This window comes from Chionomys nivalis, chromosome 19 (assembly GCF_950005125.1).
Source record: "Chionomys nivalis chromosome 19, mChiNiv1.1, whole genome shotgun sequence".
Taxonomy (NCBI): Eukaryota; Metazoa; Chordata; class Mammalia; order Rodentia; family Cricetidae; genus Chionomys; species Chionomys nivalis.
Genome location: NC_080104.1, coordinates 54,163,864 through 54,179,965, shown reverse-complemented (window position 1 = coordinate 54,179,965; position 16,102 = coordinate 54,163,864). Strand labels below are relative to the sequence as shown.

The 16,102-nt window shown below is 46.2% G+C and overlaps 2 protein-coding genes across 6 annotated transcripts in view; one reads left to right on the top strand and one right to left on the bottom strand.

Annotated features, from left to right (window-relative positions):
- Dip2a (disco interacting protein 2 homolog A) overlaps nucleotides 1-2,166 on the top strand; it is an 80,162-nt gene extending 77,996 nt beyond the window's left edge. For all 4 annotated transcript variants that reach the window (XM_057751968.1, XM_057751969.1, XM_057751967.1 and 1 more), the window contains one exon: nucleotides 340-2,166. In XM_057751968.1, the coding sequence (XP_057607951.1) occupies nucleotides 340-592 (253 nt within the window). In that variant the 3' untranslated portion in view covers nucleotides 593-2,166. The remainder of the gene's footprint in view (nucleotides 1-339) is intronic.
- A 1,701-nt stretch (nucleotides 2,167-3,867) lies between these two features.
- Nucleotides 3,868-11,674, bottom strand: S100b (S100 calcium binding protein B). 2 transcript variants are annotated; one of them, XM_057751972.1, is made up of 3 exons: nucleotides 11,520-11,674; nucleotides 8,015-8,160; nucleotides 3,868-5,596 (listed from the first exon to the last, which is right to left on the bottom strand). In XM_057751972.1, the coding sequence occupies exons 2-3, from the start codon at nucleotides 8,150-8,152 to the stop codon at nucleotides 5,456-5,458; spliced, it is 279 nt and encodes a 92-aa protein (XP_057607955.1). In that variant the 5' UTR covers nucleotides 8,153-8,160; nucleotides 11,520-11,674; the 3' UTR covers nucleotides 3,868-5,455. The 2 variants fall into 2 exon arrangements, with proteins under 2 accessions (XP_057607955.1, XP_057607954.1); XM_057751971.1 differs by having other exon boundaries at nucleotides 11,456-11,614.
- Between the last annotated feature and the right edge of the window lie 4,428 nt (nucleotides 11,675-16,102).

Genomic DNA, 16,102 nt, shown 5'->3' with positions numbered 1-16,102 from the left:
GTCTCCTGGTCCTTTTTCCCTTCCTGATCAGGTTTAAGTCACATAGTTGTCTTCAGCATACAGGCAAAATGTGAGATTGCCACTGCCTGAAGGATTTCTAGTTTAAATGTGGTTTTCCTTTTAAATGGTGGTGGCCATGGTGTCTTCACTCTCTAGGAGCTTGCCTGGGACAGTACAGCTTTGCTCTTGATTCTTATTCCTATAAGATGCACTTAGTCCGGCTTTAAGATCGTAAATGACGTTAAATGGCGGCGATGTGAGCAGGCGTCTTTGCTCAGTCTGGCATACTTATAGCCTCTGCCCCTGCGCTGTCCTCTCTGACTGATGGTTCTCCTTCAGTGCTGTGTTCACCTGGACCAATCTGCTGGTGGTGGTGGTGGAACTGGACGGTCTGGAGCAGGATGCCCTGGACTTGGTAGCACTGGTCACCAATGTCGTGCTGGAGGAACACTACCTTGTAGTGGGTGTGGTGGTCATCGTAGATCCTGGGGTGATCCCCATCAACTCTCGGGGTGAGAAACAGCGCATGCACCTGCGCGACGGCTTCCTGGCTGACCAGCTGGACCCCATCTATGTGGCCTACAATATGTGAGTGTAGCTGGACAGAGCTGGGTGTACGAACCAGCAGAGGCGTAAGGAAAGATGAGCTGCACTATTGACGCCCTGGGAGAAGGGATTTCAGGCTTCATCAGTTCACCCCTGCGCGTGCTTTTCAGATCCTCTCGACAGCGTCCTGACTGTCTTGTCAGAACACGTCTGAATCAACTAAAGAAATGTTCTGGGTCTGCCAAGTGTATTTACCAAAACATGGGTGACTGGGAAGGGAAGGAAGCCTGGTGTTACGCTGCGGACATTGCCAACACCATGGCTGTTCCCTGCTCTACTGCGAGCTTGCACTTTCTTACCCTAAAAATATTCCTGATTTCTAAATATATAAATTTCCTGATTATTTATTCCCACTTGTACTAGCAAGCATATACGTAAAGTCTATGCTGGAGAGAACTTTTGAGCCAAGCCTGCCTAGGAGGGCTGAGGAAAGGAGCAGCCCCCCTCTCCATGTTCACAGACTCCACTGAGCCACACAGTTTCCTTTTCCAGTGTGATAACTGGAGCAGGTGTGCCTGGCTGTCTGCGTGTGTTGTCACTAATGCTCAGTAAGTGCCATTTGGACTTCTTAGCTCTATTTCAGAACGATAAACCAGCATTTAATTTAAAATCGCTTCCTAGCCTATAACTTAGTGACATTTAAATTGCAAGTTCTCATGACATCACAATATTAATTCTTCTCATGAAGTATAGTGAATTATTTTCATGAACAGGTCTGGAAGCTTGAGTGGCAACCTAAGGTCTTACCCGTGTGCTAGCTGGGTCTCCTTCACACTTGAGTTGCCGTGGGAGCCTGACTGTCTAGGACGGACACTGCTGCAGCCTCTTGGCTTTGCATTTGAGTTATGTGCCTATAAAATTTGGCCAAACCATTTAGTTATTTTATCCAAACTTGAAATCCAAGTGATCTAATATTGTACTTAAGTCAGAAAAGAGAATGTAAAATCCTTTAGATACTTCTAAGAATTTGAAGTCAAGCATGAATCTAAGATTATTTTTATATGACTAATCAAAGACTAGTGTTATCAAGTTGTTGGGATTTGGGGACTTTCAAGGGTAGAGAAGTTTATGACTCATACCTGCTTCACAGAAACAGCTCGATTTTTCTAGAGTTAGTCTGGACTTGTGCGTCAGTGAGTCTAGCTACCTGGTCCCCCTCCCACATCTCCCTCTCGGAAAGCACCATGTGCAGCAGCCTTCTTGTTCATGGTGTCAAAGCGTGGTGGAGTATGTGGAAACGTACTGGAACTTTATTAATCATGTTATGATCGTGTATAGAATCTGTGTAACTTACGACTTAGCCAGAGCTTTAGCAACAGACTGGTGAAGGCTCACAGTGGACGACCGGAACAGACCGCCCATCCACGGTCTCAGTGTTGTAGTTTTATAGTAAACAGCACTTGGAAACTTTTCGTATTAAAAACTCAGTGGCAGTAAGAACGTATCTGGTAAGTTAAGATTTTAAGAATCGTATTAAAATGTTTTAAAGTTACTCTCTGGGAATTCTGTATATCACACTAATTTTTTATATCATGTTAATAAAAGCTATTGACTTTGTAATTCTGCATTTTGAAATGTGTGAAAGGGTTTTAAAAATTTCCCTGAATAGGATGTATTTTATTATGCATTATTTCTTTCAGAAATACAAAAACAATTATGCGTATCATATAAAATCTGGAAAACACATTAAAGCATAAGAAAGGAAATTTAAAATCTACACTCCTACTGATAAAGTAATAGCAGTCTTGGTATTGCCATGAATCTCAGGGATTTTTAACCTTTAATTTTTTTTTTATTTACAAAATTAGGACCATATACTTATTTTATAATCTGCTTTTGTACTTAATAAATTGCAGACTTTTGAATCTGTCACAGACATTCTTTACATGTCTTAATGACGACCTTGTGTGGTGTGCACGATTGCACGCAGCATTTCCTGGGCTGCTGTACCCGCACCACTCACCACCGCGCCCTGAGTCGCCTCCCTGATGCCGCCTTTCGTTTCCACAGTGGCATTTCCCACCTGGCCTCAGTTTTACTGGCAGCATGGGTAGGTCAGAGTTTGTGGTGGGTTTGGTCCTTGGGTACATCACCCCCAGCACTGCAGTACTGGTTACCCCCTAACACTGTCACTGTCCTGGGGAATGGCCTCAGTTCATGCCTCTCTCCTGCTGCCTTTGAGGTTAAAGACTAGAGCTTCCTCCCTGAGCTCCCTGCTCAGCTTTGCCTCAGGCTGCTTGGAGAGGATCTCAGGACCCCTGCAGAGATCTGGCCACTTTAGAGCATCTTCTCAGAGAGGGCCAGGCTGGAGAGTGTAGCTTCTCAGCATGACTGATTCAGGTGCCGCTGTGAGTGTGAACCACTGATCAGCAGAGGACAGACTTCCCCCAACCCCAACAAATAAAAGTGTCATTTTTGGGTAGGTGATATATAGTTTGGGAGCCTGCACTGGCATGAAATTCATGCCCAACTCTAGTCCCATGGGCAGTAGCCTCCTAGAAGGTTCTTGAAGAGAAAGCAGTTAACCACATCTTCTTTCTAGAGGGGTTCAGGAGGCTTGGATAAGCAGATACCCCTGACCATGTGGGAAGTGTAACCTCCAGGTAGAAAGTCTGAGTCTGTGCAGTCTTTGAACATTCCAGAGCTTTCTGCAGCCTCGGCTGCCTTTCACCTAACTTTGGGCTGTGCCTGAGGGATGGGGTGAGGTCTGGGCCGCCCCACTTTAGGGACTTTTAGTCTTTGTCCTGATCTGGTGTGTACTTTATTTTTATTTTTTGTTTAGTGGTGGAAAATTTTTACATTGTTATTTTATGCAAGTACATTGTTCAGTTGACTTAATGAGTTTTTAAGTACCTAGAAACGGCAGGTGGGTAAGAAAAATTAGAATTTTCCTAGAATAGCTTTTTAATATTTATGTGATTTTTCTTTAATTGCAACTTGAATTATTTGAACCTTCATTATTTGAATATCTAGGTTAAAAAGCATGATGTTCAGCTTCCTGCCATTCTTGACTCAGCCTCACCAAGTGGCAAGCAGGCCCTAGGCACAGCAGATCAGCCATGACTTCCAGTCACTGAAGGGCACATTTGAGGAACCCTTCATCCCCCAGTGACTCACCCTACAGACTTCAAACTCATGGTCACCTGCTCTATAGACAGCAGAGGGAGCTGGGGAGATAGAGCTAGCTGGAAAAAGACCTTACACTATAGATGGGCTTTTCTTTGGGCTCCCAGGTCACAAAAAAGTGACATGAAGACTTACTATTAATTATTAAAGTCAGCCAATAGCATAGACTTGTTTCTAACTAGTTTTTATAACTTAAATTAACCCATATCTTTTAATCTGTGTTTCTTTATGTAGCTTTGTTACCTTTATTCTGTACCCCCCATCCTGCTTCCTCTCCTTCTGGCTGGCGATTCTACCCTTCTTCTTCCCAGCATTCTCTTGGCCCTGAAAATCCTGCCTAGCTATTGGCTGTTTAGCTTTTTATTAAACCAATCAGAGTCACACATCTTCACAGTGTACAAAAAGATTATTCCACAACATTTTCCCCTTTTTGTCTAAATAAGAAGGAAAGGGTTGTTTTTTTTTTTTTTAACTGTAACACAGTAAAACTATATATAATAAGAACATATACCTACCTCAACTTACACGAGAGACTTCGGAACTAGGAAGCGGCGTTTGACTCAGTTTGGAACCTTTTTTTTTTTTTTTTTTTTAAGTTTTCTCAGGTCTTATATATGAAAGTCTATAAGAAAATGCAGCCACCATGTTACACACCCTTTGTAGATAGATTTTTCCTTTGGGCCACCGGCTCACAAAAAAAAACGACACAGAGACTTATTATTAGTTATGAGAGCTTGGCCGGTAGCGTAGGCTTATTTGTAACTAGTTCTTATAACTTAAATTAAGCCCTCTCTTCTAATCTACATTCTTTTCTATGGCTAGGTTACCTTTACTCTGTGCTCTGCATCCTGGTTCCTGTCCGTTTGGCTGCTGACTCCCCCACTTCTTCCCAGCATTCTCTCTGCCCTGAAAATCCTGCCTAGCTATTGACCGTTCAGCTTTTTATTAAACCAGTCAGAGTGACACGTCTTCACAGTGTACAGAAAGATTATTCCCCAACATTACACTGTGGCCAGTCTCCTCTGTACATGTCCTACAGGAACAACAGTGCCATCCTAAAAGAAGTCCACTGAATAGAGTTTTGATTCTCAGTCCCGAGTTAGAATGTTAATACTTAGTTTGCGAGACCTATAGAACTGTTGACAATAAATATTTACTTAGCAATGGCTGCTCACTGGAAGCAGAGACTTAAGTGGCCCTGCTCATTTGCGCTGGGGAGGATGTTGTGATCAGACTGTCTGCTTTCTTGGGCATCGTTGGCACAAACAGGGTAAGGGAGATGTTAAGGAAAAGCAGCCTCTTTCAGTGACAGTGGCTCCAGCTGTGGAGTCTCGGGTCTGTTGGAAGCATTAAGAATGCTGTCCTATAGACCTGCAGTTGGTGGCCTGCCTTGATTCTTCTGGGTCCTGCTTCTACAGGGGCACGGCGGTCTGCAACACATGCTTTACTGCTGAGCATTGATTTCGTCCCCTAAGTGATTCTTCACCAATCCTTCCTGGGACCAGACAGCTCACAGGAATGCCTAACGTAGCAGAAATAGTGATGGGCTAACTTAAAGCTGCTTTGGGAAGGCTTCCTGTTTTCCTTCCCCAAGCAAATCAAGCTTCCTAATTAGTTACGTGTGGCTGGATAGCTCAGCTCCTTCGAGCCTGCAAGCCTTCGCTCTGCTTCCGCTTGTGGCCTTCATGTCTGCCACAGGAACGGCGTGGCTCCCTTTTCTGTCTCACTCGTGTTCAAAGAACTCGTGGCAGGCTGTAGTCACCATGGAGACGAAGGCCATAAATTCCTGGAAGTCACACTCTCCATCTCCATCTTCATCCAGTGTTTCCATGACTTTGTCCACGACTTCCTGTTCTTTGATTTCCTGAGAGAGAGAAAAAAAGAAAAGCTGATTAAGTCCTTTCTAGGTGCGATATAGGGCTATCACAATGTTATTCAGAGTACTAGGCTGATCATTTGCATCAGAAAAACAATCCCAATGTAGGAAATGAGAAATTCTAGCAGTCCTCTGTGAGCCGGGGACAGTCAGCCAGAGGGAAGCGGCGAGGGTCTGTGCCTGTCCTCTTCCCTCTGGTCTAGTGGGACCCGGGGTTACTTTAAACTAGGAAACCAAGAAGAAACAGACGTGTGCAGTCCGTCTCAACCGGAGCCAGTGAGCTCGGTGCTCCTGAGCACGCATGCGTTTGGGAGCCATGCAGATTCGCTAAAATAACCCTTGGGGATGTGTCAGAGCTGCTAGTTGTCCTGTCCTTTTGTCTTCCTGAGTTATTCCCTAGGTGTCATAGGCTTTTTCCTGACAGTTCTGACACCAAAACCGGATGGATGGTAAGGCTACTAACTGATGCCCAGACCAGAAGAAACGGCGAGGCTGCTGATGCATCAAGAGTGCAGCCCTGGAGACAGGTGGGAAGAGTGTGGACTCTCACTGAAGATCCTCAGTTCTGTTTCAGTGAACAACCCCTCTCCCCCAATCCCCCATCCTCCCGCAGAAGAGCTCTGAGGAGAAGTCAAGGGCTTCCCTGAGTACCAAAGATTCAGGTGTAAACAATGGTAATTCCCGGCAGCTCGTGAGAACTTTGAAATATCTTCCAAAACATAGAGGGCACAGTATAGTTCTTCCAGTTATACCACAGGTGCCAGCCCATGTCACCACAGGGAGATGGTAGAACCTTTGGGAGGAAGTGATCACTAGGCCATGCCCTTCCTTTCTTTGTTTCCCTCCTTCGGGTGGGCACCGTCATCAAAGGCTCCCTGATCCCCTCCTTTGAGCTGATTATCTCGAGTACTTTTGTTAAGCCAAGCCAACAAACATGCAGGATACCTTGAAATCTTAACATAAGCTATCATTAATAAATGTGACATCATGTTTTTCGGTCCTAAAATCATGGTAGCAGCGAGTGTTTTAAGCTTCTATCTATAGAGCTTTGATTCTATGTGAAGAGCCCGGCCTGCTCCTCTCACGACTACATACTTGCCCTTAAAGATGAAGAGGTAAGTCGAGAGGTAGAATGGGTGTGGCTATAACTGATTATGCATGTGGAGTAGCTGTCACCCCGGAGATCTGAATGCCTGAGAAATCAATCCCCCTAAATGGAGACTTCTCCAGTAAGCACGCCAGCCTGCTGCCTGCACAGCAATGAAATAACTGGCTGACGTGGAGGAAGGAAAACTCCAGCCACAGTATCAATATGGACCCCGTTAACTTGGGGTGTGACTTCCTGCTACCATATGACAGGGCTGTGCCCTAGTTATTATATTCAGGCTTGGCACTTGATCCAACACTGATCAGTTTTCCTCGGACTGTGTGGTTTGCTGCTTCTATGACCCGGTGAGCTTCCTGTGGTCAGATGCATCGTATACCACCAGTATTTCCATCTTTTCTCATTCAAGGTGTGCCATGAGCCAGCCTTGGTTTAGGGGACCAAGGGAGCATGGGGTGGCAGATGGATTACAGTTCACTTCCACGGGAACTCTTGGCTTATGAACGGTAGAAACACTAGCACATGATTCCAGGGCCGAGAAGACATGGGGAGTGAGTGCTTCCACCACCAGAATATTAGGCACCGGGAGAAGAAGAGCTTGCCAGGCGCCCTTGTGCCTCTTCCTAAGTGAACTCCAAACTAAACTTGTGCCTGGTCAATGCCATATGTTTCAGGGAGCCCCCTCCTTCCCTCGGTCAAGTGTTCACTCATGGATATGCTAGGCTGGGTGCTTGCTGGACCTGTGTCTCTCGAGTATTGAATGCTCAGTAAATGTTTATTTACCATCTGACATTTCTTACCTCTGTAGACAATACCAGACAGCTGGACAAAGCCAAAAGATTTCTTCCCCCCCCCAAAAAATCTCATGCTTAAAAAAAGTGTGTGTGTATGTGTGTGTGTATACATACTCATGCTGTGGTAAACGTGGATCCCAGGGTTTAAACTCAGATCATCAGGCCTGGTGGCAGGTGCATTTACCTGCTAAACCATCTCACTGGCGCAGTTCTGCTTCTGGGTCGAGAGGTGTTATCCTTGCATGGCTGAGCCTGGCCTCTTGCTTTCACTCTAAGTACTAGGATTACAGATGTGCACCCCCATGACCAGCTGGCAGTTCTTGAGTGTTAGTGCCATCAACACCAGCAGACCCTTTGATTCAAGGGACAGAAACAGACCATCTGAGCTTATACGTGGAGGGCTTAGTTGTCTGAACAAGCTTCCAGAAGCAGCCTGGGGCATCCAGAGACAGAAGCCGCCTGAGAACTGTTTCTAGTACAGTTCAGTGATCCTTCTGTAAGGCTTACCTCCAGGAAGTGGGAGAGCTCATTGTTGATGAGCTCCTTGAGTTCTGATTTCTTCAGCTTGTGCTTGTCGCCCTCGCGCCCGGAATACTGATGGAAGATGTCAATGAGGGCCACCATGGCCTTCTCCAGCTCAGACATCCTGGAGGCTGCAGAAGAAAGACAGCTTTACATGGTTTCCACCCTGTTCTTTGAAGAGTTTAATAGGCTGCTTGCAGACCTCAGCCCAAATGAGGGGTGGAGAAGTCTGGCCAGGAGAGGCATTCTGCGACTCCACAATGACCACAGACCATTCTCTGCCTTCTAGGCCTGCCACCTCCCTTCTGTGTCCCCGTGGGCCACAGGGTTGAGTTCCCAAGACGAATGGCTTCTGGTTGGGTTATGTTGATGAGGAACTAGCAAAGGTGCTGATGCAGAACGCCAGGGGATGATTCTAGCCTTCCCTGGTGCCCCCCCCCCCCAATCCTGGAGCTCACCAGGGAGTAGCATTAGCTGGTGGATTTGAGTACACTAAGATGACAAGCAGCTGGTCTATAGAAAAAGTCAACATCAACAAACAGTTTCTAAATGCAGTAAACAGTATCCTCACTTAGCAATAATGTTAGGGGTTAGGAAGACAAATGCAGAAGAAAAGAATGTGCTTCCAGAAGAGCCTGAGGAACAAGAACAGGAGCATCCTGGCTAGTTTTATATCATCTTGACACAAGCTGAAGTCCTATCTGAGAGGAGGGAACCTCAACTGAGAAAATGTTCTGTAAGAGCCAGCTGTAGAGAATTCTCTTAAGGAGCGATTGATTGCGAAGGGCCCAGCCCGTTGTGGGTAGTTCCATCCGGAGGCTGGTGGTCCTTGGTTCTGTAAGAAAGCAGACTGAGCAAGGCAGTAAGCAGCCCCCCTCCATGGCCTCTGCATCAGCTCCTGGCTCCAGGTTCCTGCCCTGCTTGAGTTCTTGTCCTGACCTCCTGTAATGATGACCAGTGATGCAGGAACTGAGTAAACCCTTTTCTCCCCAGCTTGCTTTTCAGTCGTGGTGTTTCATCACGGCAATAGAAACCTAACTAAGACAAGGAGCTTATCTTTATTCGAATTAATATATAAATTTAAGCTGTTTAAATAAAAATTATGTGTAAGATTGTTTTTGGGGGGGGATAGGTGACAAACATTAAAACTGTAAAATTCATCTGGGAAATAATCGTAACACTGCCCCATGCTGAAAGACAGCAGTGAAATGACCTTCCAGAAACATTAGTCCAAGGTCATCTGATTCTGCTGGTGCCCAAACACCGGGAGACCAGGGCACCACAGCCAGGCGTCCCATGCCTATTCATTAGCCTGGCCCCAGCACAGGGGCTTCTTTGTGACCAGGAATGCCAGCGAGGAGCAAACAGCCTTCGCAGCAGGCACCTGATGCACAGCCAGCGCCTGAAGAGACTGGGGGTGCATGCCCGGAGGGCTGCTCGGTTCTCAGAGTGACTCAGTTAACAAAGGCAGCCTGTGGCTCCGTTCGGAAAACAGCCACTTGGGCAGAGACATGTGACAGCTCTTGGCCTTGAGTTCTGATCCTTAAAGCAGAACCTGCACTGTCATAATTAAAAACAAGCAACAACAAAATGGTTGAAATCTCTCACTCCCATGTTGAATATTTTACATTTTAGAATAAAACTTTGTTAACTTTTTAAATTTTTTATTAATGATCTCCCGAAGGAAACAGATTGAAGGTTTTTACCTTATCTACTCTTTGGTTCTACCAAGTAAAGGTACTTTGTTTTGCTCAGAAATCCCAGACACCTGGAGGACCTCATATAAGCAGAACTATCCAGAGGGACTAAAGTATAATATTGTTTTTTAGTTAAAAAAAAATCTACATGTATGTGTGGAAGCCTGCATGCTTGTCTCTAGTGTATACATGCCTGGTGCCTGCAGAGGTCGAAAGAGGGTGTCATATCCCCTGGAACTAGAATTACTGGCAGCTGTGAGCTGCCTATGGATGCTGGGCCATCTCTCTGGCCCCAGTTACTGGATTTTTTGTTTGCTTTTATGAAAGAAAATAAGTTCAGTTTCTATAAAGAACAGTAGGAGGGCAGTAATAGAATAAAGAATCACTTTTTTGGTTTTTGTTTTGTTTTGTTTAAGACAGAGTTTCGCTGTAGATTTGGAGCCTGTCCTAGAACAAGCTCTTGTAAACCAGGCTGGCCTCAAACTCACAGAGGTCCGCCTGCCTCTGCTGCCTCTGCTGTGATTAAAGGCGTGCGCCACCACCACTCAGCTTGCTTTTTTTTTTTTAAGATTAAGGTAAGGGCCGGGCGGTGGTGGCGCACGCCTTTAATCCCAGCACTCGGGAGGCAGAGGATCTCTGTGAGTTCGAGACCAGCCTGGTCTACAAGAGCTAGTTCCAGGACAGGCACCAAAAACTACAGAGAAACCCTGTCTCGAAAAACCAAAAAAAAAAAGAAAAAAAAAGATTAAGCTAAGGTTTCACTGACCCAGGCTCTCTTCTAAGTCATGGTCTTCTTGCCTCTGACCCCTGACCATTGGCCCATACCCAGCACAGTTACTGATTAAAAAAATAAGTCTCAAGAAACTCTGTATCATGCGTGACACTTCTCAAAGTCTTGGCTGTGGGAGGAAAGGGTTAACGTGTATTTTTGGATGGGGACTAGGTCTTAAAAAGAAAAGGCATTACACATATCCCATATGCTAGAAACATCCACCAGATTCAGTTGTTTTCATAACCACATTACAAATTCCCGCTGTTCTTCCTTTCACCTAATGAAGCGTTGGCTTGTAGTTGGCCCTCAAAGACAGATGCAGCAAATGCCCCTGTGAACATTCTGCATTCGTCTTTTGTAAGGAAAGCAGAGGACTTGCGCTTCTGGGAAAAATGCTGCCTGTAAGGTAAGAGGCCCTCACAGAGACTGTCCCTCCACAGGCGGTAATGGAAACCAGAGCCCATTCCTAATCCCAATTCATAATTATCTGAAAAGATTCAACTCTTTTTTTTTTTTTTTTTTTTTTTTTTTTTTGTGGTGTCTGGAGATGTAGGAGCTTAGCATTTCAACATTTCAAATAGAGAAACTAGAAAAGCCTGCAGGGGCGCTTCAGGGTCATGGGAAAAGTGGCTGCGAGGAAGGGGGAACTCTAGCTGAGGATTGGGGTAACCATGCACCAGGAGAGAAAAAGCTTGCCTTCGGAGTTAGAAAAGAAGCTATATATATGTGCCACCTCCAAAAACACTGATGGTCGTTCTGAGTCATCCAAATGACTTTAGGTTTCCCTGTCTTAATGAAAATAAAACCGCAGACAATATCAATATCAACAACAGTCATAAGAAAACAGTAAAGTCAGGCTTAAATCACAGAATGTCATCGGCAATTTTGAAATGCTGCCAAATGTCCCCAAAAGGCCTTTTATTTTTAGCTCTCCATCCTATCCCCTCCACCCCTCACCTTTCTAGGAAAGAAGAAGAAAAAGAGCGGTTTTTCTTGAGTCCTGTCAGTGGCTCTGTCTCACCTCCTGGTCACCTTTTGCTGCTGGTGTCCTCTCTGACTTCGGTGTCTGAGTGGCAGGAGCGTAGACAGAGCAGCTTCTTATTCCTCTTCCAGAGAGGACTGGGTGTGGGCTTGGCGCAGTCCACTGCAGGCTGAGGCTGCCAATGGGGGCCAAGGGTAGGGAGGTGCTGGACAGCCAGCCTGCATACAGGGCCCCATTGACTGTGCACCCTGGGGATTCACTGGGCAGTCACAATGATATGATCTAGAGAGAAAATGGGCCTGTCGGGCAGGAAGCGTGGAGTCAGCTTTTCTGGGGTCTTTTAAAAGTATTATTACATGAATATTGATGGGACCCTGAAGGCAAGGATGGGGTGTGGAAAGAGGAGTGAGACAGAATGAATTGATTTTTTTTTTTTTAAACAAGCAGAAATGCTGCCAAGAACTGGAAGCTTCTAGTGCTAGGTGCAGGAGACTGTGTACTCATGGCTGGCTTCCAAGGAGTCTTGAGCATCTTGCCTGCCTGCCAGCTTTCTGGACCCCCCCTCTCGCAGGTTGACATGTGGTAGATGTTGGTGCTGGACAATGGTTATGCCTGGGCTTCTCTGTGTGTGTTCAACAACCAGGACAAGGTAAATTGGTTACTGTTGCACCTTGGGAAAAGTCCTTGTTAAGAGTGGAGGTGTGCCAAGGCTGTTTTAGGTCTCTCTCTTTAGCCTGGTAAAAGATTATGTGTTGTCTGAGCCAGAAATGCTTTAAAAAATAGCCTGTCCAATGCCCTTTTAACATGGGGGGAGGTGCTGTGTCCCTCATCAAGGCAGAAATGAACCCAGAAAGCACTCTGTGCTCCCTTTGCCCATCTTAGCAACACCACACCCCAGCTTCCAACAGAATCAAGTGTGGGCTGTTGCTCAGAATGAGTAGTCCTTCTGATAAATCATGTGGAAGCAGTGCTCCAGCCTCACCAAGCAAGCAGAGCATAGCCGAGCCACATGTCCCCTTGTTCCTCACATTCAGAGGCTGAGGGAGGAGCTACATGGCAAAAGTCATCCAAACGTCACAGACACCAAGAGGCTGACCAGACATGTTAGGGATAGAACCTTTTTTTGAGGAGAGCAGGTATGGCCCTTTAAAAAAAAAAAAAAAAAGTCCTCAAAGGGAGTGGCACTATTAGGAGGCGTGGCCTTGTTGGAGGAAGTGTGTCACTGTGGAGGCAGACTTTGAAGTCTCATATGTTCAAGCTAAGCCCAGTGTGGGACACAGTTCACTTCCAGTTACCTGTGGTCCAGATGTAGAACTCTCAGCTCCTTCTCCAGCACCATGTCTGCCTGTGTGCCACCATGTCCCACCATGATGATGATGGACTAAATGTCTGAAACTATAAGCCAGTCTCAGTTAAATGTCTTCCTTTATAAGAGGTGCCGTGGTCATGGTGTCTGTTCACAGCAATGGAAGCCCTAACTAAGACAGCGAGCAGTGCCTCAGCTCTGGGGTAGAGGTATAAACCCCTGCTCTGGTTTCTCCCTATTACAGGGATCAAATTGCCATTTACTATGTGAGAGCAAAGCCACTGGTTCCCAAGGATTAGGTCCCCTACTTTTTTTTCCCCAACAGAAAATAAACAGCCATAATAATCATGACTGGTAAGACTCCTCATCCCATGAGGTTGTTCAGGGCACGAGAGGACCAGGGTTGTCTCTAAGCCCTCTATGGCCATTTTCAGTCACTTGTACCAGCTTTAAGTAGGGTTCTTCAAATCCATGTGTGTGCATGCGTGTGTGTGTGCATGTGTGTGTGTGTTGTCTTCACATCTCAGACAAGCCCCCACAAATGTTACAGGAATATTGGGTGAGGGGTCCTCATCTCTGAGTACCAGGGAATTGACAAAGAATTCTCCATCCTGGGCAGTTGGAGAGTGACATTACCACTGACAGTATGGCAGCCAGAGGCCTTCCTGTTACACCTTAAGTATGGACTACTGACATGCCAGGTGGCTCCCCACTATCCCGGAGTCTTTAGCTTGGCTTGGCCACTGCTTTTGACATGACCTACTCAAACTGTTCTCTGTCTATGCCTGCTCACCATCTAGACCCGCTGTCCATCTCTCTGTTGGTTTATTTGGACCTGTTGCTGCCCTGTTGCCATGGCAGTCAGACTCAGGACTATGCAACAGCGGTGGTTGTGCTCCGCAGACCCCCGCTGGTTTGCTATCTCACCCCTCTCCATTTCTGCCAGTTTCCCTTTAGCCCTCTAGCTTCTTAGGCCTCTTTGGGACTTCTTTAACCCTTTGTTAGCATTCTGTATCATACATATTTATATATGATACAATTCTATCTATATAAATGTCTGTGTATATGTGAATATATATTTTTGGTGCAGTATGAATGTGTGATCTGACAGTTAATAGTCATTTGTAATAATTAGTAAGTCAGGCTGAGGAGAGTGAGAGTTTCCGGCAAGTTGCTGCCAGTGAAAATTTGGCATTGTGGGAAGACACTGAGAAGTCTTAGATTTGGGGTTCAGGGGATGCTGAGGCAGATTCTCCTTTTGAGTAAGAGATTTATTAGAATATTTATTAATACTATAGACATGAGTTTTATTAAAATAATTACTAATGTTATAGACAGGATATTTATTAGAGTAGTTACTAATACTGTAGATAAGAAATTAGAATAGTTATTAACGCTATAGACAGATAACAGCATAGCAGGGCCTTGGAAGAGAGGTCAGACCTGTAAGGCAGAGTGGGGGTTTCAGAGGAAGGGAGGTTTCATGCCATAGAGTTGGTGAGTAGATCATAGTACAGGCATGTGGACAGATTCCCAGTGGTGGGGATGGGTGTGTCCTGAATCCTGGAGAAGGATGTGGGGAGGAGAGGAACGTTTAGATGGGTACCCAGGGGCTGTGCTACAACGCCACTGTTAGCTCTTGTGATGTTTTAAAGTCTGGTAATCTGTGCATGCCCTTGGAAATGAGAGTTGGGGCACCAGTGTTTCTCTCGGAATCTGGGGAACTGGGGAATCTATCAGAGGGTTAGAGATTCACAGACAGAAAGAGACTGGCCCCAAATCTAACAGACAAACACATTCCCCTGCTTTTGAGCACTGTGTTCTTACAACGGTCCCTTTGAGCTTTGGTCTCATAGGCATTTCCACAGTGAACTTCAGGGGATCATCAGTGGTGGGTCAGGCTTCCTTGTCCTGGCTCCCTAACCTCTCACTAGGAAGCTTCTGCACAGATAACCTGTCATTTTCTGCAATGCCTGTCCTTCCGGTTGAGGGATGACAGCATGTTCCAGACCCTCACTTCTCTGTTGGGTCTGGAGGAGCTGTGGTTTCTGGTTGTTCTGCTTCTCCCTTACGTGGCTAAAGGAAAGACTTCATGGCTCTTGTGTGGTAGGCCTGAAGCCAGGGATGAAGTTGCATGTTGAATATATAAAATCCCCAAACATGTATCATAAAATGTTGCAAACACAAAGAGCCCATTTGTTAAGGAAATGTATACTTTCACCCAAATAAAATGCCGAAGAGTCCAAGTGCCAACCAGGAGCTCCTGGTCCAGCCAAAGCCGCCAAGGGTGGGTGTTGGCCAGGAAGTGGGGAAGTGATGGGCATGAAGTCACTGGAGAGCACAGCTGTCTCACAGCAGACTCATCCCATGGTGCTCATGGATGGTTGAGAACGGACTCATGTTCGGTCTGTGGCATCTGAGGATGTCTGGGAGTTAGTGATGAAGGTTCAAATCCCGCTTTGTTTTACAACATGTCTGGATACCAAAGGAACCCATGTGACCTCCGATTGAGTAATGAGGCCATGCTGACCCAGGCAATTGGGGGAGGTGGCTCTCAGGCACCCAGACTATAGGGTCCAGGACTGTCGTGTTGGAAAAGGGACTCTTCCTCCTGGGCCAGTGTTTCTCCATCCAGGTGTTTGACTTGGGTCAGCAGACAGCTTTTTTTGGTACTCAGAGCTTCTGCCACCTTTGCCATCATTATTTCTGGTGCATCAGAGCTTCCCTCCCTCCCACCCCACCCTTACACGTTCAGTGGGCCGCTGGCTCTGAGCAGTTGGAGGAAGAGGTTGGCCGGGTTTGCTATTTGCAGGAGGAAAGGCAGCTTTGTTTCTCAGACAAAGGACCCGCCACCAAGCTGCTCGGGAGGCTGCTTACAATGCCTCATGAAGATGGAGGAGAATGAGGATCTGTGTTCCGGAGGAAGTAGGTGAAAAGACAAAAGCGGCAGTGTGCAGAACAGCCAACACAAGAATCAACCGCCTTCCTATCCCACAGGAAGCCACTGCCCAGCCTGGGAGCCACAGCATCGCTGAGACAGGCTCAAGTTTCTCATGCCTCCACTCTGGTTTGTTTGAATAGTATGTGGTTTTACCCATGCTCACATAGTGACACGGATATCCCCGGTGCACTCAGTTGATGGTCATTAATATTACGAAAGTTACTGTTTATGTTTATCAGAAGAAGCTGGGACTTGGTTCGAGAACCAAGCAAACCCCTCGGTTGGAGAAAGCAAAGAACTACAAATAACAGCGATGCTCTTCTGAGCCAGAGACACTAGGATCCACCACGCGAGCCAAATCATTGGCCCAATTGG

What these genes read in the sequence shown, in the direction of transcription:
- S100b (XM_057751972.1), bottom strand. Translation starts at nt 8,152, where the DNA reads ATGTCTGAGCTGGAGAAGGCCATGGTGGCCCTCATTGACATCTTCCAT. An exon ending in AGCTCTCCCACTTCCTGGAG is followed by an intron (nt 5,597 to 8,014) that starts GTAAGCCTTACA and finishes TCTCTCTCTCAG; the next exon opens with GAAATCAAAGAACAGGAAGT.